The sequence below is a fragment of the Megalops cyprinoides genome, chromosome 2 (genome assembly GCF_013368585.1).
Source record: "Megalops cyprinoides isolate fMegCyp1 chromosome 2, fMegCyp1.pri, whole genome shotgun sequence".
Taxonomy (NCBI): Eukaryota; Metazoa; Chordata; class Actinopteri; order Elopiformes; family Megalopidae; genus Megalops; species Megalops cyprinoides.
This window is the reverse complement of record NC_050584.1, coordinates 33,876,046-33,897,873: the sequence shown is the minus strand read 5'-3', so window position 1 is coordinate 33,897,873 and position 21,828 is coordinate 33,876,046. Positions and strand designations below refer to the sequence as shown.

General features: G+C 38.3%; 1 protein-coding gene across 1 annotated transcript; it reads left to right on the top strand.

Annotated features, from left to right (window-relative positions):
* Positions 1–9,635: 9,635 nt before the first annotated feature.
* On the top strand, positions 9,636–11,640 carry LOC118773637 (claudin-1-like). Its single transcript, XM_036522654.1, has 4 exons — positions 9,636–9,858; positions 10,236–10,400; positions 10,660–10,729; positions 11,299–11,640. The coding sequence occupies exons 1-4, from the start codon at positions 9,636–9,638 to the stop codon at positions 11,459–11,461; spliced, it is 621 nt and encodes a 206-aa protein (XP_036378547.1). The 3' UTR covers positions 11,462–11,640.
* Positions 11,641–21,828: the final 10,188 nt, after the last annotated feature.

The following is a 21,828-nucleotide window of genomic DNA, read 5'->3' as shown; positions in this document are numbered from 1 at the left end:
GATAAAGTATTGGTGACTAATCTCACCAAAAGTCTTCTTTGTGTTGTGTTCATCTCTCACCGCTCGTGTTTAGTTAGAGTGGTTCTGGCAATTGAGTTTTCTTCAGATGTGCTTCACTCATACATAAATTAGATTCTTGCAGGCTTTTGAATGCTGGAAACATAAACTAATCACATTCACAGATCCTGATACTCAATCTGACATCTGACATTAATAAACTTGTTTGGGTCTTGAACAGGCTTAGAGTTTTTAATTAAATTAAATCAAGCATACCATATTCAATCTCAGAGATCCCTCGTTGTCCCCTCCTAGCTGTCAGGCTTGTGTATATGTTTTTGATTTTATATGTGTTTGATGCTAATTTGTGCATGGCTAGCGGCTGGTTGCAAACGCAGCCTATTCTGTCAACAGGTGCAGTGAGTACAGCTGTCCATTAGATGGTGCACATACCATGCTTCTATGGGTGACAGCCTGTGAGGAATGCACATAGGATGTGCATATTTTGTTGGTCCAGAGTGTGAAGGGACCTTGAGTTTATACTGTGCTGTGTGTTATGTAAAACATATTACTCTGTTATATCACTGACATCTAGAGACATGGTTTGAATAGAGATGTCTTCCCTCCTTTCTCCAACACTTGCTGAGGTTGTTTGCCTTGCAATGATAGTGTCAAACCTGGAGGAATGTGATGTCACTTTGATGTGTTTAGCACCATCTCTAACATCGTAATTGACATGAGACAGCCAATGCCAAACTTACTGTATTGAAGTTTACTGAGTGTTTTCCAGTAAATCCCCAAAGTCCATGAATGGCAAAACAACTGTGTGAAATGGCATCTCGCCACCATTGTCTACCCATCATATATCATCTGCCCAGTGGTGAAAATCTTTCTAAGTTTATTAGCAACAGCAGAATATTGTCTTTGACCTAAATAAACTCTGTGTCATAGACATGCCAATATACAATATGAAGTCATTTCAGCAGAAACCAATGAGCTTATTCAGTGGACAAAAGAGGTCAAAAAGAGATATCTTTGTAAGATAGTGTTTGTAGACTGAATTAATTAACTGGATTGTTATTTACATAATTGTTTCCATATTCAAAGATGGATTCGTTTGAGTTTCATATGAAGTATGACTTTGAAATGACTCAAAAAGAGTGGATGTGGGGATCATTACTGTCTAAGCCATTTAGATTAATGTTTTCTAAGTAACACAGGAACAAAACAGAAGAGTCATTCTTTTAAATGATGGGTTTCCACAACATGCTAGTGGTTTAAAAGACTGTCATTAACTTTTAAATACTCACCATTCACTTCACGTCTCTTATTCAAACAAACATAATCTGGCAATTCTTTGGGGCAACTAAGAATTAGGTTCAGAAATTTGTAAGCCTGACCATAAAATTTGACACCCTTGTTTTTTTTTTCAATGTAGGGGAGACAATCCACTTGAAGGCATCATTGTCACAATGAAATGGTAATGGATTCAAAAGTCAGAAGCAAGTTCTAAGTGGTATTGTTTTGGTGCCTGCAAGTGCCATCATATTTGAATGTTAATTTCCAGTTGGTGAAACTACTAGAGAACAGAGCAAGGAAAAGAAATGCAGACATGTTGCATCATCAAGAACTCAAAGCGGATTATGGACTAAAACCAAAAAGAAATCTATTGATGTTATACCTTTAAACACAAACCCGAACAATGTCTTTTTACTTAGATTCACATCTCTTAGTATTCCAGTGTTCACATCTCAGGCAACTGTGCATTGTTGAGACCACCAATACTCACACTATGAACCAAGTTGATACAGGTATGTAGAAGCTAACTAGAAGCTTAGCTTGTTAGCTTGTTCAATCCTAGGGAAAATGAGTGATTGTGCAAGAGATGATGTTCAAGTCACTAGGCTTGTCTCAACACTTGCACAGGGTGATGCATGCAGTGAGCTAATCTAAACAGTAAATGCTTGCCACCATAGGGTGGTGTCATTCACTTTAATTCACTTGTAATGTGGGGTAGAGCACAGATCAGATCAAATAACAATTTTGAACCTGAAAACAACCCACGCAATAATCTAAGACAGTATACCCCAAGAACATATAACCCAATAAGATTTTTTAAATGTACTGAAATTTTCCTGCCATTTTATCATTGATGAATGGTAAATGTTTAAGTGTATCAAGGAGAGAAACTAAAGCAAATAGAACGGTTGGGGAAAATATCTGGCCGCCATTTTCTAACTTGTCAAAACTCACTGCTGTGACACTTCAGAAACGCCAAACCTAGTGTAAGCATGGTTGCTAGATAGTCACAGTAAAGAAATAATTCTGAATCAACCATAAAATTAGCTTACCAACCGGCTAGCTGCTAGAGGGGTAGCATGACCTGCACAAATAAAAAGTCCACATTAAAATTGTTGGCTAATGTGGAAACAAAGAACCCAGCAGCTTAACAGGAAAAGGACCAACTCTTCTGATAAGAGCTTACATTTGATTGCATCGTCATCCATTTTGCTTACTAGCTGCACTTTGGCATCTGCATGATATGACAATGATATGAACCAATTTAATTGGACTTAATCCATGACTTAATTTATATTCAAAATAACATAAAATGATAATTGATCTGACATAACCCAAAGTGTCATATGTATCATACCTGCCCCACCGAACCCAAGGCCAACCTCTAGCACTGCATCCTGTCAGGCTCAGGTCGAGTATCAGACCTCTTATGTGAGGACCTAATGAAGAAACATTCATTTCTCACCATAGCTTGACATACTTGATGGGGCCAAGAGAAAGTTTAGGTGAGCCTGGCCAATCCAGGCCTGCCCATAGAAGTGGGCAGGTCAAGAAATCAGCTGTACATCTGTGTAGAATGTTAAGTCGGGGGAATTTCCCTGCTCCTCTTTTCTATCCAGGTCGAGATGACACAATTAAATTGTAATGGCTGCAGTTGATTATCTGAAGAAAATCTCTTGGTGTGCTGCACCACACAAAGACCCTAACAGTGTTCTTCTTTGACATCATCCCATCAGGAGTACAGTGTACTGATGCTATCCCTCTTAGAACCTAATCAGTTAGACATCTGTGGAGTCAGGCACAGTAAATATACTGCTGTGTGTAATGTACTGTACGTATACAATGTGTTTAATTGTGGGAACCACGACTGGTTCTTTCCACTTCTGTGGATTCAGCACTTTGTCAATATTAAAGCCCTTAGTCTGTATTTTAAATTGTGGCATTGGATATTTTAGCACTTTGACATGTGTTCAGATGTGGTCTGACCATTTTCATATTTTAGCACTTTGACATGTGTTCAGATGTGGTCTGACCATTTTCAGTTCTGTTCATCACGTAACCTTCCTATATACACTAATGTGCCTTTGCCATGTAAGTTACTCTGGATGAGAGCATGTACCAAATGAATACATGTAATGCAATGCATTCATTGTACAGTTATCCAATATTGACCTGGGCTGAACCAGAGAGCAGTTTGTGTTGAGCCACCCCAGGAGGGTAACCTGAAACCAGAAGTCAGTCTGGATGTCTGCTCAAACCATCAGGCCGACCTCACTGGAAGCCCTCTGTTTCTTTGGAACAGGCACATATGCATTAACTACAGCACGTCCCTGCTTTTTGTCCCTTATTCCAGTCTATCTGTGTTCTCTGCTCAACAGCGGAACGTGTCATAATAAGAAACCCGTGCTCAATGAAGTTCTGAGAATTGCAGCAGGATCAGAAAGGGAAAAGGTTTGTAATAACACTGCCCTCACTTTTTTCACTAATGTAGGCACAGCCTGCAGTCTTTTTTGCCATCACTGCATCTGAGCTCATTGTTCAGTGTTTCCTTTCCACTGTACAAAATGATAGAATTCCAAAGAAGCTGTGTGTGGAAACTATGGCACATCACACGTTCGGGCCCTTCGTAAATACAGTCATGTGTGGAATGCTAACATGACTGTGATAAGACTTGACACCCATAAGCTGTTACCTTTTCAGTACAAGAAAGGGTCCCGATATAACCATTAACTTATCTAAAGTGTAGTAAAAATAAATAAATAAATGCTTTTAAAGCTACTGTTCTGTTATGTTTATTTCTCGGATCCCTTTGAATTTTAGGTCTACTTAAGGCAGAAACAAGATCTAAAAATCTATTTTCAAAACAGCATATTATTCACTTACAGTACCATATGATCTCTAGTTATATTAATAGAATAAAATAACTTACCTGGTAATTTTAATTTGTCAACAAGGTGAAACAGTATGCTGTAATGTAAACAATTCTTTCAGTGATTCAGCAATACTGAATAAAAAATTCATTCCTCAAGTTGCCTGTGAGGGTTATTTATGGAGATGTTTTGACTGTTGAAAGGGGAAACATTAGCTTTTTCATGGCAATGATGTCTGGAGAATCTGCATATAATGGTATGATGAATGTTCAGTATCATGATGAGGACTACCCATAAAGTTTTTTTGTCTAATAAGTGCCTATGGTAAGTAATTTATGTTAAGAGATCCATTTAATGCCATTTTGTGAAATTTAATCCTTTTATAAATTGAGAATTCATAAATTTCATAGCTTTATAGTTTTTGTGATTAGTAAATGACACTGTCTTACCAAACATCATAGGAGATGCCATCTGATTGCAGGAAGATGGGTTTCACTACATGTGTGACTATGCATGAATTTAAGAGAATAACATCAGAACATTGCAGTGGCCCACGCAGAGCCTCAACCTCAACCCTATAGCCTGACATTGTTGGGACTGAGTTGGAACACAAAATTATGGTAAGTACAAGATGACTCTAGTGGAGCTTACTAATGCTTTAGAGGAAGAGAGGAGAGCACAGTATCACTAGCTTCATATCAGAAATGAGGAGACAATCTTTCATGCCACATTGAAGCAGTCATGAAGGCCTAAGACAGCCCAACACATTATTAATTTTCCTGTCATAAATATAATATTTCATATTAATAACTACTCATGTCTTTGACTTTTAGTAGGATAGCGCAACAGCTAGGTCATGGTTTTACTTAGCTGCTCATTAGGCAGTCCATTTTAAAGTCAGATGTTGTATTTTGATAAAAGGCTTTCAGCATCCTTCTGTCAATCAAGGTCAGTTCCTGCTATTCAACATTCAAATGAAATTGGCACATAGTCAAGCAATGGTCTGGATCTAAGCTTTGAACACAAGCTTTGACTCATGTTACACTCCTCAGACAAAGTCTGATCTCTAACAGCCATGGGCAGGAGCAAGCCACTCTTGTGCACTCTTGCAAGCCAAATTGTGACTTAGGGCATGTTTTCATGAGCATGAGACATTAACATCGTTTGTTATAATCAGGATATATCTTTAATTAGAGAATTTAATAGCATGTCATTTATATATATTAAATATTATAGTATTATTAAGTATTATACCTTGTTTTTGGTCACCCAGGAATTTCAAAAGTGTCTACAGATTGCATAATGATTTTTTAATGGTTCACAAATAGTGTCTGTTAGTGTTTTACTAGTAGTCTTGGGTTTAAACAATCAGGGCTTTGTGATTAGTTTTCTTATTTTGCCTGTACTTTACTGTCCCTTTTTAAATCTAATGCAATACTTCCTGAGACTTCCTAACACTTTGCTGTTAGACCCTGAATCCAGCCAAGAGGATTCAGAGAATTTGGATAAAGTGCATTTTCAGTAATATACTCCTCCGCAAGCTAATAAAAAATCAGGACCTTGTAACCTTTGATAAGAACGTTGACAATGCTAGCCTGCAACTCCTCAGGCCAGTACATCTGTGTCTTGCCTATTCCCCACAAAATCATCCTAAAAAATGCTCACAACAACAAGGAAGAAGACAATGGACAGACACAAGAATCTTAACCAGGCTTAACAGAGCAGGATGGTCACATCCTCGTAATGTACCTTACATTTCTTTGTTTGTTTTTTTATTTTTATGAGTCTGAAAAGATGATCTGCAGTCCACTCAGAAGACCACGCAGCTCTCATACAAAAGCAGCATTAACTTCCTCCTGGCAGAATGACATTTGATGTATTGTAGGAAGTCATCAAAATTTGATGTTGATTGATTGTTGTAACTTGGCCTCATATTAACATCAGGACTTTTAATAGCAAACTTATTTTTTGTACATGTGAGTACCATAGTATTTCTGTGCATCGAAAGGCTTGATATAAATTATGAGGTTGATCTAAGTTATGAGTTTAGGCTTGATACAAATTGACCTTTGGCCACTTATTGAGTATCCCAGGCATGCAACATTACCACAATCAGCAATGAGTAAAACAGGGTGTTGACAAGCATATAGTAAAGCATCTTCGAGTTCACAGAGAAGCTTTTTTCTGATTTAAATAATGCTTCTCTGTAATTATATATGGATTGAATTCCACTGGGGTGGAGCCTTGAAGCAGAGTTATGCAATGTTCTTGCTGCCTTGGCTGTCTTTTTCCAGAGCTGTGGAGTGGATGAGTTCTTCCCTCAAAATTCCTGTGATATTAGTCAGACTACATTAGAGTCTACTACGTGATAAGCTACAGATAAACTACAGGCAGAGAGGGAGAAGGAGAGAGAGACAGAGAGAGAGAGAGAGAGAGAGAGAGATCTGTAGCCTTGAACCGCTTAAGACAGCTATAGTTGGTGCTGAATTGCACCCCCAGGAGTTTGCAGTACAGTGCCTATAGTAGTTGAAACATTAAAAAAGGGAAATATTAAAAAAGTGATTGTACAAAACAATGATATGGCCACACAATTGTATGCAATATGTTTTTCACAGCATCATGTGTGTGTGTGTGTGTGTGTGTTCCCTTGACAATTTTGATTTTACTTTCTCTGGATTTGTCTTTTCGGAGTGAAACATTCAACTCTCCCGCTATGATGTGTGATCTTTGGTGATCCACGTATGACAAATATTGTATGCCTAATTAACTGCAAGAAAATGATGAAACTGTGTATTTATCACATCTAAAATTAATAAATAAACTATATTTATTCAGTAATATAAAAAATGTAACAGTTTTCATGGGTAACCTAACACAATCCAATGTTGAGCATATGTTGTGTGGAATTCTATACTCTTCTATGATTGAAGTTTAAATGTGTGATGTCTGTTTTTCTTCCTGTTCCAGTCTTAATTGTACAATGAAAACATCTATCTCAGTTGTCAAATTATGAAGCATGCTGATATCATCATATTTAAACATGTTAGCAATGATAAAGCTCTATAAGTATTAGTGTATTCATTACTATAATGAAGTTCATGGATATAAAACACATCTGTGCTTCAGAACTGCCATTCACACATGTGCTGTGTCTTCCACATATTTTCTAATATATCGAAATAGTTCATTTTACAATGTATAAAAGCTATATAATACTTCTTGTACACTTTAGCCATTTGTTACTTTACTCATAATATTGCACTGTACTTTCAAAATGGACTGCCTAATATGATTATAGCATCACATATGCAGAGGATTTGTCAGAAACATAATTGTTTTAACATAGCATTGAATGATGGAATTTCTCAGTGGTGAAAACTGGAAACATTTTCAGCCCTTTTACCTTATCCCTACCATATAAAGCACGAGGTAAGCACTTGCCATTTTATGTACAGTCCACGACATAAAACATGGTTAAGACACTCTGAAAAATGTAAATCAGCTGGTGTTCTGATGACATTGTACTGAAAGCCAATCTATCACTGGTCCAAAAGTCTGATAATGTCATTATACATTTAGTATGGCCACTTACCCTGAGGGTGTAAAAAACTCATACTTACCTGGAAGTCATTTACCTGCCAGTATTAACTCAATGTGGAGTGTACCTTTAGGGAAGCTTTACAATTTAAACTTTTTACAAAATGCAGTCAGTAGTCATTTCTGTGTGCATTGCCAAATGATTTGATCCTCGGCTGAATTATGTACAGTGGAAATATCACACTTGTTTTTGTTGTTGTCATTTGTTAAGCAAGCATCACTTCTTTAAGTTGATACAAATCACTTTGTCAGATACATTTTACATTGAATAGCCAAATGCAGATGAAAGAGAGCAGATTCTTCTGGGAGCAGAATACAAATCCTTCTAAGTAAGAAACTGAGACGAACGAAGAACAAAAGGCCTACCCTTCATCTGCATTACCTAAAGCACACACAAATTCTTTTCTAAATTTAATGCGCATTCTTGGGCCAGAGGACAATATATAACCTAGGTTAAAGATATAGCCATTAAGGTTACCTGTACACTTTCAAGACACATTTATACAAATGCTAGAGCAGTGTATTTTCTCCATGCCTACTTTTACCAAAGGAGGAGTGACAACGTGATCTAAATTTCCATTGAATTTCCATTGAAATTGTTCATAATTGTTCAAGCGGCCATTTCCCCCATCCGCAAACATCCCGAAACACGTTTGGATGTTTTCCATCTGTTGAATAGAAGTTAACTTGTACTGTGGTTGCGAAGTGAAGGTACTCTGTTCGCGTTGACCTAGGTACTGTATTTGCCACTGACACACGATTACATGTGGCTATTAGTGCTTTGTTGGTCATTTTTTTTTCATGCCAGTTTATCAGATGCACTTTGCACTCGCACCTTGTGTCACACTTGATGAGAGCATCTGCTGAATTATAATGCAACTTCGCTTTCATGTCGTTAGTGAAATTCACTGTTGTACATTATTTGCAGGCTGAAATCAGTGAGATAGGAGGCATTCCAAAACTCAGTAATTATCAATGTGTGCTTCATAAGAGGGGTCATTGTTTACCACCTTTTGTTCTGATTCAGTTTCTTTAAGTTTTGTCCCCTGGTTGTTGCAAGAGCTTCTCTCACATCGTCATGTGTCTTATTTCCAAGCACATTCAGTAGTTTTTGATAAGGAGTTAATACTGGCAAATGTCTCCAACTGTCATTATCTGTGTTCTGAAAAGAAAATCCATCCGTTCTTGTGTAATAACCACCCCCGAATAGAACTTCTATCTCATTAAGTCATTATTTACGAGTAATCCTCCCGGGATATCATATGACTGTAATCACACACATGAAAGCTTAACAACTGTATTTGATTGACCGAATTTATCATTTGAAACATGACACAAACTTTGATTGACAGAATTTATTATTTGAAACATGACACAAACTTTCACATACACGGTATTTTTACAATAAATCCTAAAACAGCATTTTTTTTATTGTAATGCACATGTTACAATTGTGCAGATGGGTTAAAGTATAGCCTGTATTTATTTATTGTTTTAATTATTTTATTTTTATTTATTTATTTTATTTTTTCTTTGCTCCAACCTTGCGTTACTATAACGGGCAAGCGCTGACAATATGTGACGCCCCAAATACACTCTTGAAATTACTACGGTGACGTATTCAGGCTGCAACCGAAACCACCAGGAGGGGCTTCTTGCCCCTCTCTTGTGTTTAAATTTGGGCACGAAGTCAAAGCATCTCCAGTAAAGCGAAGTCAGGGGAAGACACCTGTACTTATTCGAATATTTAGCAGCTGTGAATCAGACCGAACGCTCACGCACAGACAGCGTTCTCGTGCTTTGCTTCTTATATTGAAATATTGGTATTATACCGCTACAATACTTTCTCCAGAAAGAAAACCCGTTTTAAATATGGCAAGCTTGGCGATGCAGGTCCTTGGTTTTTGTCTGGCTTTCACTGGCTTCGCTGGTTTGATAGCATCTACTGCTATGAATGAATGGAAGGCATCGTCATATGTGGGGAATAATATTGTGACAGCTCAAGCTATGCACGAAGGACTGTGGATGTCGTGCGTGTCTCAGAGCACCGGGAATATCCAGTGCAAAGCTTTCGACTCGCTCCTCGATCAGCCGAGTAAGTACGAAACGGGAAATTTTGTACATTCGCTTCTGTTTCATATTTAGCATTCACTCGGCATATTTTACATACACGTCGTGGGAAAAATACAAAACTATGCAGTATTCTTATGCGTAACGTTTGTGTTTCACGCCTGGTGGTTCAGTCCTGATAGCCACGATTCCGTGTCTCTAGTAAACTAGCTGCGCACAAGAACTAGAGAACAGTGGGGCAATTTTATTATCTTTAAAATTTATCTTTCCTTCTTAAAGGTGACGAGGTAACGAGACAGTAAACTATTAATTAGCTAATTAACTTGTGTTTTGTATATTTTTCTGTAACCATGATAACGTAATTCATTGTGATAACTGGATTAATGTTTTCTCTGCATGTAGTGGATTTACAGGTCACCCGGGCCCTAATGATCTCCAGCATCCTCGTCTCTTGCACGGCCACTCTGGTCGCCGTCGTGGGCATGAAGTGCACCACCTGCTTGGCAGAGGACCAGAAGCAGAAGAACAGAGTGGCACTAGCAGCAGGGATTCTCTTCATAATCGCGGGTGAGGGATTTTGTTTTCTCACTGTCAAGATTTTGTACAAGTCATTTTGCGCTTCTCCAGGGCGCAAATTAACAGAAAAAAACACAACACAGCGAATTACATGGCAGCTGACTCAAGCGTCTGTCTGGTAACTGGCAGTCACTGCGCAAGTGTAAACAGGCATGAAGCAAGTGTGAAGACACAAATGTAATGCCCGAAAACAGCATTGTAAATGTGTAAATAAACCCAGTATGGTAATCATAATTTCTCCCTGTTGTAGGGTTCTGCGCTTTGGTGGCTACTTCTTGGTATGGCAAAAACGTAACAACACGTTTCTACCAAGACCTCAGGTACAGTTACCTTTTTTTTTTTTTTTTTTTTACCTCATTTACCTTTTTTTAGTTGTCATGTGTTGGCTTTAACTTGAGAGGGAGAGAGAATGAGAGAAAATGTACCCTAGGAAATAAGACCACAGTGTGTTTAATGAAGTGCTGTTATTCTCCTATCACAGTATTTGTGATGCAAAATATTGCATAAGAAATACATTAGCCAGTTCAAGACAGAGTGAATTGTGATTACATTGGGCCTGAGTGATGAATGCACTGGTCATGACTAATGTAGACTACATTAGTCATATCATATCTAACCAGTATATTTTATATTTTCTTGCAATTAAAATAGCACCATATTTCAGACACTGTCATTGCAACCAGCTGTTTTACTCCATGCAAAGCTGTCATCACAGGTTATGACAATGTCTTTTTCTGTATATCAGTGGTAGTCTGAGTCAATCTATAGCTTCTGTTACATTAATTTAAAGTAATAATAGACACAATCTCACATAAATCTTTGAATAGTGTTGTTTTGCTGGGAAGCTCTGCAGGTGATCATTATGAAGCTTTGTGGGGATTTTTTTCAGGTATGAGTTTGGCAGAGCGCTCTTCATTGGCTGGGGTGCTGCCATCCTCTCAGTTCTGGGAGGGAGCTTCCTGTGCTGCAGGTGTGCTAGCACAGACTTGAGGCAGTCCACGCAACACCCTAAATCCTACTCCTCTGGAAGGCCTGACATGGACTATGTTTAGCAGCCTTGAAAAGTCCAGGGAAGCACCCCTGTCTGCAGCCCCAGGAAATGCAAGGTTAGGATTCCAGCACCAGGCTCAGGAGTATGACGTTGTCTTGTTCTGATAATAAAGTCGAGTATCCTGGCTGCCAGTACTGTACTTGAAGAAAAATTCTCAAGCTGTGCTCATGAACACAAACCCACCGCCACAGTTTCTGAACAATGTAGATGATGTTTAGGTGCATTGTTAAAGTGTCAAGAGTGGGCATTTCTCCTCAGGATCTGCCCTGGAGGTAATCTATGGTCTTCCTTTTCTTTTCCCCCAGAAAGTTTTTTGGCTTCTGATATGTTGGGAATTTGAGTATCCACCTCATACTGTGTCTGCTTCTCAAAGACACGTTTCAGACATAGCTTCACTTATCCAATTGTGTAATTGTCAAATGACAACATTTTGGTACATAGAGTGTATAGGTCATTCTGTACAACCCTACCATGTGCCAAGATGCTATGATCATATTGTTAATCACAAAGGCTCTTTTTTAAAAAACGTCTTTCATAAGTATGCCTTTTTTGTTGTTTTACATCATACTTTTTGCATATACTTATGGCATTGTTTGAGGCGTGTGCTGAATGGAGTCATCTGTGTTGCTCTAAGCCTGCTTGCAAGTTAATAACACATAATAACCTGGTATTAACCTCAAGATAATGGTTCTTGACACTTGTTTTTGTCTGCTTGTGTAAACAGTTCAAACCTCAATTTTTGTCATAACATATTCATAAACAATGAATTTTATATCTGTCATTCTATTCTGCATCTTGTAATCAATATTTTATACTATGAATTTTTAAATAAATGGAAAATGCTGATTTCCTACTGCTGAATCGTATTTTTCACATTTCCCACAATATAAATATTATATTCAAATCTGATGGAGGAAAAAAATCTCTTCATACTCTTTGCAATAATGTAAATGTGCCAAAGGTAAGATGATTTTATGAGTCTGTTTCGCCCCCAGCAAGGGTGATCTTGTGTGTGTACAGCAGCCATCCATTCAATCAAGTTTTCATTTGTCACATGTTTGAGACAGAGGCAGGAGTTCCACAATGTCCCCAAGGACTGATTCAGAATCAGGAAACTTAAACATTTCATGCACCTAAATCATTTCACCATTTCACTGGAACTGGTCCTGGTTTGGTGATGGAGATGTGAAATATCTACCGTGTACACATAGGGCCAGTGTAAAGGCTCTGGTATTGCAGTGATGTTGTGTCGTCCCCCCCCCCCCCCCCCCCAAAAAAAAACCAGTACACATGACCGCAATGATCCAAGGCATGGGTGATTTACCTCTCTCTTTATCTTGTGGGGTGTATGCATCTGTAAAACAGTGGACTCTGTGTAAATGCTGTGATATGATACAAATTTCCCAGCTTATATCATTTAGACTTTTCTCATAAAGAGTCTCTTCACACAGTGACTGTCAAAGATATTTTTGAATATATCTGTTGGAGATGATGCATAGTTTTAACATAAACTGGGAAAAATAATGTTGCAAGCAGAAAATGAAAAAAGTATGTATCTTAGCCATTTTCTGTTGTCAATGAGAATGTTTGCTGTTTTTGTTACTCTATATTGTGATTTGTGATATGATCACACATGTAAGAGATTTATTCCTGATGTTAATCTTGTTCATTCATAGTTTGATGTATTTTTTCTATATAATAACTACAGTTGTATGTATGTGTAGATGATGCATTTTAATAAAATATTTACTATATTTGACATGACTTATGTAATTCTGGTCTCGTTCATTACCTGCACAGATGGTGAAAATATCTCAATGAATAACAAAAACATGTTTAAAACTGTTTTCCATTTTTATCCATGTTGATCTTGGGCTCAAAAACAGCTTGAGTTAGGTCATGAACCACACAAAGCTGTCAGCGGGGTTGGGTAACCTTTGTTTGTGGGTTTGAATGAGTTGTATTTGCAGTGTTTTTAAAAACATTTTGATCATCATTCTTGAGCTATGTTTGGAAGAGTGATGCATGCCACTACTGCAGCTGTGTAATATGATGTTGGTTCTCTGGATTTGAGGCCAGGCAACTGGTGTGACTACAAAGAGTAAGTCATTTAGTGTTGTAAGGCAGTATCACACAAGCCACTCAGTGACATTTGAGTTTTCAGTCAAATTATCTTTAGTAGTGGCTATTTATGCTGAAATCCAGAGTCCTCAAATTCTCTGTAAGAGACAGTGGCAACTTCAGTTCACAGTGTCTCTGGGCAGTCCTAGCAACGTTTTTGAGTAACTCCCATTTCAATTCAGTCAATTCAGGGAATGAAATGAAATTAATTAATTGGCAATTGCTCATAATTTTCTATGAAGATTTTTCAATTAATGAACTGAAGTGGAATTGACCCCAGCTCTGGTGCTCAGTCTGTCACACAGAGGTTTATAGGAGTTAAAGATGCATATGTCAAGATTGGTTTTTATGATATCAATATCCCATAAGGTGTAAATTCGACTGTACGAAAAATTTAATTATTTGCCTGTACTCAAAAAACTCAAAAACCACATGTAGAGTTTGTAGAATTTATTGAGTGTGTTGAAAATGTTTATAAATATTGATAAATGTTATGTCAGGGTTGATTTGATTTTGTTGTTTTAGGTAGAGACCACATAGAAAGAAGATGGGGAGTTTAATGTGAGAACTATATGCAGGGTGAATAAAGGAGAAAAAGGCATTGCTCTCCTATTTGTGTGTGTTCTTTGTGGTGTAAGACACGTTCAAGGAGAATACTATAGAGAAGCCTCACAGGGATGGATCTGAAGTTTTCTGTTGTACATAAATCCTTGAATATGTTCATATTGAGCAGTGTTATCAGCTACCATAATAGCTGTATCAGGACTGCTACATTTTCCTAAATGATCAGATAAATGATCTCAGAATGTTTTTCAAACTTTGCATGTCGTCTTTCCTCTATATTCATTACATAAGAAGGAAGGGACTACGTGAACCTTCCCATTTCTTTCTCATTTTTCCTGGAACTGAAGAATTACCTCCATAATTTCCTCTCTCCCTTATTATTTCTTCTTGGCTGGGGTCATCGGCAGAGCCAACTGCTCTGGGTTGTGATGCCAGGTGGGGGAGAGGGTGAACTTGGGGCAGTTGTCAGTGGCATGTATGACATAGAACGTAATTTTACTGTGAAAGTTGTGCAATTTATGCTGATGACAGCATTTATGCTGTGAGTCTGTTCTAGCATTGGCCAGTTCGCTGAACCTGATGCTAACTGCTAAAACCATGGACACAAGCTGTTTCCAGGAAACCCCCTACTGCATCATTTCCAGTTCCTGACCTGAGACTGTAACAGTGGCAGTTTCGTCTCAGTGAGAGTGTGGGAACAATTATGAGATGTCTGGCTTGCTTAGTGACAAAACAAACAACTTCCTTTATGTGCAACACCCAACGCTTGCTGTCCACTCCCATGAGACCCTCTGAGGAGACTACACCCTTCTTTATTCCAGCTTGTGGTCACTTTTCCAGCTCTGGTAATCTCCTGGGTTACGGTACCCTAACTGGAAGTAGAGTTTCTTCCAAGCCATGTGCTTTCCAGCCTTTTCTGTTGTTTTTATTAGTTGTTGTTGCATGTTGTGCAGGTTCATCAAGGTTACAAGGCTTGAGGGCAATTCAGCTTACAAACACAGCTCCCTTTCACGATACCTTGACACCAAGCAAAGAGGAATGAAAATAGTATGTAGCACATACTTTCAAATAATTAAAATTCCACATGAGCTCACTCAAAATATTACGATACATTTGTACTCCTTCACACCAGACCCTTTGATGAAAACCTCAAATAAATTCTCTCAGAGCGCATCCATGAAGGTGGGGGGTGGGGGGTCATTTTTAAAAAGTGATGCAAACGTTATGATCTTCCAAGCCCATACACAACAGCTGAAACACTAAACGATGTCTACATGAAACTGGGTAATAAATTGTGAGCAAGTCTCTGTCACATTACACTTAATAAATTAGATTCTTGAACAACTGCTCCTGTCTAATTTTTTTTTTTTATTGTGTCAAACAACTACAACAACTTCTTGTTCTAAATTTTCTCTGACCTCTGACGTCACAGCCGCTTCATATATATCACTGTATTTATTAATTATTGCAAGCCCCCTCTTGCAAGCAATTAATTAATTATTGCAAGCCTCCTCTTTGCGTCTGGCTCCAGAAAGAATTTCAGGTGGTTCTTGCATTTTGCTGGTGGACAGGATTCTGGCTCTTGGTCTCCTCGCAGGGCAGCAGAAGAATTTTGTAGGCCCCTGCTGATTCATGTTAATGTCAGATCGCCTTTGCCTTAACTCAGTGTGAGTTTGTTGAGGAAGGTGCTGGGCATCTTCAGAGGTGAAGACAGCCCACATGTGCACGTAGTCGTGTGTGAAACATTACCCTGGTTTAAGTTCAAGAGTGGCCTGCCAGAGTATTAGGAATTAGGTAGATCTCACTTCACTGCCTTCCAGTTATCACTTGCATCAGGTTCAAAACCATGGTACTGGCATAGAGGACAGTAGGGGTGTGTATCTTTTCCTCTCTGATGATAAGATATATATTAAGATACACATTGCATGATACAATACAAAAATGATACATTAACAAATGTGACGATAAGATATGCTCCTATTTAGCACTGAGACAATTTGATACATTTTAACATTTCAATTTAGTTCAGTTTGTGCAGGCACAGGCAGACACAGCACACACTAGTCATGTTTTCATCAGCCTACTTCTATGTGAGTTTTGAAGTAGTGCATCAAAAATGGAAATGGCCAAATTTTGCTTAATTTTTTCTGTATCACAAAAAGGTTTTTACATTCACGTCAAATATTGATGAGGGCATTCATTTGTATTCTTCACACAACCTGAAAAACAGCTAACACAAGCTGGCAGGACAGATTAATCATCACTTGTAGGACGATTATCAACTTTTGAAAAAATCTCTCAATTTTCTCATGTGTTTCACATGTTCTAGGTTACTTTCTTTTGGGTGATCAGAGGGAAACCCCAAAAGATCACTCAGCTATATACTACATTGCAATCCAGTTTTGATTAATTTTTTAATGGAATGAAAACCAGTCAAATCATATTTGTCAGATTAAACTGATGCAGTTGTCTCAGGTGCTATTATATCACTTTTGGATGCAGATTTCTTAATCATTACACCCTTACAGTGCAGTGAATGGGACAGCCCTCTCATACCTACAATCAAACTGTATGTACCAGCGAGATCACTATGCTCTGCAGCTTTCGGGCAAGTGACTGTCCCTTTCCCACAGGGTCGCTCCTCTCAGCCACAATACCTGTCTGTACTCATCAGTGGTGGAATGAACTTCCTGTGGGGGTCAGGACAGCAGAATCATTGACTGTCTTCCGACCCACCTCTTCAGACTGCATCTTGGTGCCACCTTAGTGCCCAACACCTAACACCTGCTACTTGTATTACTTGATGCTGATTTTATGTGTAGTATGCATTATGGATACTGTGATCTAGTGGTTGTGTGATGTATCATAGTGTATGTACTTGGCTTCTTGTTTTTTCTAGGCTGTCTAATTTCAGGTTAGCACAAGTTAACTTGTGGTAGTGCTTGGTGTTGTGCTCACACACACCGGTTTGGGAGTGTTGTTAGCTTGGTCTGATACTGTTGCTCATTTAACTTGGTTGTATTCACTTCTGTTCTCTTATGTTGGAAGTTGCTTTGGATAAGATGCATCTGCTAAATGAATGTAATGTTATGTAATGTAATGGATAGCAAAGTAAGAGGGAGACATGAGCCTGACTTTGCATACATTCATGGTCTCAGGCATTTGTTTCCTTCCCAGTATCTTCATCTCTTACTTGGTCATCCATGTTCATGGAGTCAATGACTGATCCCTGCTCCCTTTGTCACTATCAGGAGGAGGACAGGCCAAGCTACCTTCTACCCACCTCCTGTCCTGCCTATCAGCCCTTCTGCCACACCCACCACCTGAAGCCCATCCTGCTCACCCGTTCCCTGTTAATTCATCATTAGTCTTTGTATAAATACCCCTTCTGTTTTCTTTGTTCTCTGCCAGTTTGTCTCAGTTTGGTAATCTGTTTTGTTCCTGTGTGCTGTCACTATCTCTTCACTCTCGTGGTTGACTTCTGAGGAATGAAACATACACAGTGTACTTCTTGTCTGTCAAACTTTCTGGTCCACACGCCAAACTATCCTACCCCACTGTTCATATTCTTACAATCATCTTGAAGCTATTTGGTTAGAGATATTAAAAGTGAATGCTACTAGGTTACATTAGTCAAAATTAGAGAACATCAGAATGATGCTCAACAGGCTGCAATGTATCTGTTTGAGCTTTAAATAAAAAGGACTATTTGTTTTGGAAAGTAATAGTGTAGTATAACACACTGAGGACTATAGTTATGGTTAAATAGCTGCTATAATGCTAGAGTTGCATCTTTCAGTATTCAAAAACAATTCCTTTAGGCAGCCAAAGTGGGGAATTACATGTGGTGGCACTCTTGAATGCTGTCAAGACAAGTCCAAACAGGTGCAAGAGGCTGAATTCAAACTTTTGTTTGTAATGTTGTTGACAAACAGTCTTACAGTCTGTCTGTCTTGACATACTTTTACGTGTCTGGGGATTTTTTTGTAAAGCCCCTTAATCCTTTGGAAAATTCATTCTTGGAAAAACAAGCATCAAACTTTGTGGCAACAGGATTATGCTGTGGCAATTGTGTTTTGCAGCATGTTTTAAGAGTAAAATTAAGACACTCAAATACCACCAGCATCAAAATAGGGAATTAGCAAGAATGTCACACTTGCTGCAGTAGTTGTGTTTCTGGAATTCTGGGAGCTTGTCATTGTCAGTGATGTAATTGTTTTTGAAATGCTCACAATGCGCAAACTTTGGTAACAATTCTTTTGTCAAATAGTGCCCTCTGTTGGGAAAACGGAGGTTCTACACACAGCCAACTGCCATACTTTGGACCCCCTGTGCATGCTGGTTTTCATTCCACCTGAGCTCCCAATTAATTGGGGTGATTGAGCTATTAAATCAGGACTGATCTCAACTGGAATAAAAACATGTTTATATGTCAGTCCGTGTTTTACCATATACCATGCTTTTTGGATGAAATATGCTGCTACATTGTAATAAAAAATAAAGTACTAAACTAACATAACAGTCATGCGTAGTTTATTCCTCAGCCTCTTCCGAAACCCATTGAATGAACTTGTGAATTAGGTACAGCAACAGTGAATGACTACAATACTTACAATACACAACCACCATACTGATACAATTTTACTCAAGATGTGGACAAGGTCCAAAAGGTTTAGATGAGTTGAGGATGGTGACATACAGTTAGCTAGATAGTTTCCCTTTCATTTGAATATGGGTTGCTGATACTGCATTACTCCCATCCTTAGAAGAGGAGTGCAAGAGATAATATTTTGCTGGGTAAATTTCATGGTGTGTTGATGATCAGTTTTCACATTTGTTAAATCTAGATTGAAACTAGATTCAGAGCTGCTGGTGTTCATCTCTAAATTTCTAATAACAAGACTTCCTCCTTTCATTGGATTGTTAAACAGATTTGCTCTTGCATTGGCATTTATCCGAATTTTTGCAAGATTTTGAATAATTTTACGTTGTTCTAATTAACTGCAGAAAATTGAAAGCCTGTATTTATTACTTGCTCTATATGGCTGTTATCAAGACCTGAATTCTATTTCCACAGACATATGTTTACTGGAACAAATCCATTCAAGCTGCTCTCTAAACAATGACAGAACGCGCAAGAGTGATAATGTGAGAATACTTTACAGGGGAATAATGGGATGTTGGAAGTGGTATGGACTGTTTTTTGCTTTCCCCCTCTTTCCATCCTGACCTTGTCAAAACTAAGCCAATTATATTATAATAATTTTTATATCTTTTATTATAATGGAATAGAAAAACATTCATAAGCAATATATGGTGCAAATGCATATAATGTCATACATTACAATTGCATGTCACAAGGTAGGGTATTGATTTGTCAGCAATATTTGTTTTTTCCCAAAGTAGTGGCATTTTGTCAAGTGTTTAACGTTTTCCTAATTCATATAAATAAATAAATAAATAAATAAATAGCATGTTAGCTTAAACATGCTAACTCATATCAGTTGCTGTCCCTATTATTATTCAGAATTTCCACAAGGTTATATTGTGCTGTCAGGTTAATTGGACTTTTTTTTTTTTACTGTTGTGTTGTATTAGGCTATAGGACTACACTTTTTGAGCTCTTGTTTTAATAAAGACATCTTATACATTTTAACACTAGAGGGAGACAAATTGCTGTTTATGAGAAAAAGACTTTTACGAAAGGGGTTGGAGGAGGTACAGTATATTCGGTATATTAAGGTGTTTCTTTTCATTTCCAGGATGCACTGATCATGAGCATGGTTCCCATTATAGTTCTCTGTGAATATCACCTGTGTTCTGGGTAAACAGCTCCAGCAGCAGCTGAACAAGCAATGAGAAAGACATTACTTTCAACACAACTTAAGTTGCCAGTTGGACAGCAATGTTTACATTTACATTTACATTATTACATTACATTATTTAGCAAATGGGTTGGCAATGTTGGGTCTGTTTTTCACTGAAATATAACTGAAATACATCCAATGCTCTTTAAGAGCACTATAGGATGTGGGGGTACTGTTATACCCTGCTGATAAAAATGGTAATTTACTAATTTCTCGCCATGATTGGTTTTAATTTTATGATGGTACAGCATTATTGTTAAGTGTGAGAGCACCAGGAACGGCGTTATGGGGATTCTTTGGGGTGCACTGCACCCCCATTTGTCTCCTTATATCCCAATGTCTACACAGTATTTATAACTTTTTGTGCACCCCGGTGGATTGCAATGCCACCCCTCTGTATTTTCTTCTGGCATCAAGCCTGCAATGCACCTATCAAAAAAGTGTAAAAGCTTCCGCTTTGAGCGTGATGTGTGAATGATACATGACTGACATGAGCAAAAAGATTCCCTCTACTCAGTAAAAGCGACAAACATTGTGATATTGCCTTTATGCGAGTTTTCATAGGCCCACTTTTGTAAGGATGACAATTTTTTTTTCCACCGCTCAGGCTAGAATGCTTCAGAAACACAGTACAACTTGATCCTACTGGTTTCACCTGTCTCAGTCATTATTCCACCCAATGCACTCCGGCATTCTCATTACAGAGGTGTGTGATGACAATGAACCACCTGCCCATATCTTCTCTCTGTTATAGTCAGAGCACAAATCTACACATACTTACCGTTCTTCTCTTAAATATTTCCCTTACATTTTCTTAGGCTACAGTAAGTGTTGCAGTTCATTATTCACCTGAAAATGCAGCACTCCAAACCCAACCAGCTATAGCTGTAAAACTCACAATCCCCTTGGTGAAGTAATATTAGAATTGCTATACAATACTATAATTCTTGTTGTTTGTGAAGACCCTGTTAGCTGTTAAAATGGCTGGTGATGTGCTACAGTTAATTTAGTTAGGAATTTGGCCACCATGTTCCAATTGCAAAAAAATAATAATCTATTGCACATTCGCTTCTCTGCGGGGCCCTTTTTTCTTCTTTAAATCAGAGAGTTTTCCAGAATGTTCAGTGAGTGGCAATGACAGGTCCGCAGTTCCCGGCTTAACCCAGCGTCTCAGCTCTCAGCTGGTTGGTGCGGGAAGAGGTCAGCCTGTGCAGCTGCAGGAGGGAGTGTTGAAGTTCTTTGGATTTTTCCACTCACTCACTGAAAATGCATTGTTAAACTCGGCACCTTTGTTGGTTGCCGACAATGGGAGGCCAAAGAGAGAAAAAGATAATGAACATGCAATGAGTGCGTAAAACAATGTGTTATAAAGTTTTCTTCTGTTAGAGTGTTCTTGTACATAGGCTGCTTTTGTCATCTGTCCTGTTGTTTAGATCCTAGCGGCAGTAAGGATCTTACTATCGATTATTATCAATTTTACATTAATCTATATAATCACGTATTTTATAATAAACATGGTTCTTGAAACAATTGTGTAAACGTTTGTCCAGCTACACTACGTGACATCAGACATCGCGTTATATTACCCTTCAGTGTGAAATGAGAAAGTAAACAATAGGTCTGAACATGTATAGATATGTCATACAATATGTGAACAACGGAAAAGCATACTTCACAGCACATAAAATTAAAATGCCACTCCCATTCATTTCTTGGCGCAGGGGGCGGGGGTTGCTGTCCAGTCCAGCGTCGTTCAATCGCCTCCTGCCGCTTTAAAGCGTTGCAGTAGCCGAATGATTTAGTAGGCGATTGCGTT

Coding starts and splice junctions, on each gene's coding strand:
- LOC118773637 (XM_036522654.1), top strand. CDS start 9,636: ATGGCAAGCTTGGCGATGCAGGTCCTTGGTTTTTGTCTGGCTTTCACT. Junction 9,859..10,235: donor CTCGCTCCTCGATCAGCCGA/GTAAGTACGAAA, acceptor CTCTGCATGTAG/TGGATTTACAGGTCACCCGG. Junction 10,401..10,659: donor GATTCTCTTCATAATCGCGG/GTGAGGGATTTT, acceptor TCCCTGTTGTAG/GGTTCTGCGCTTTGGTGGCT.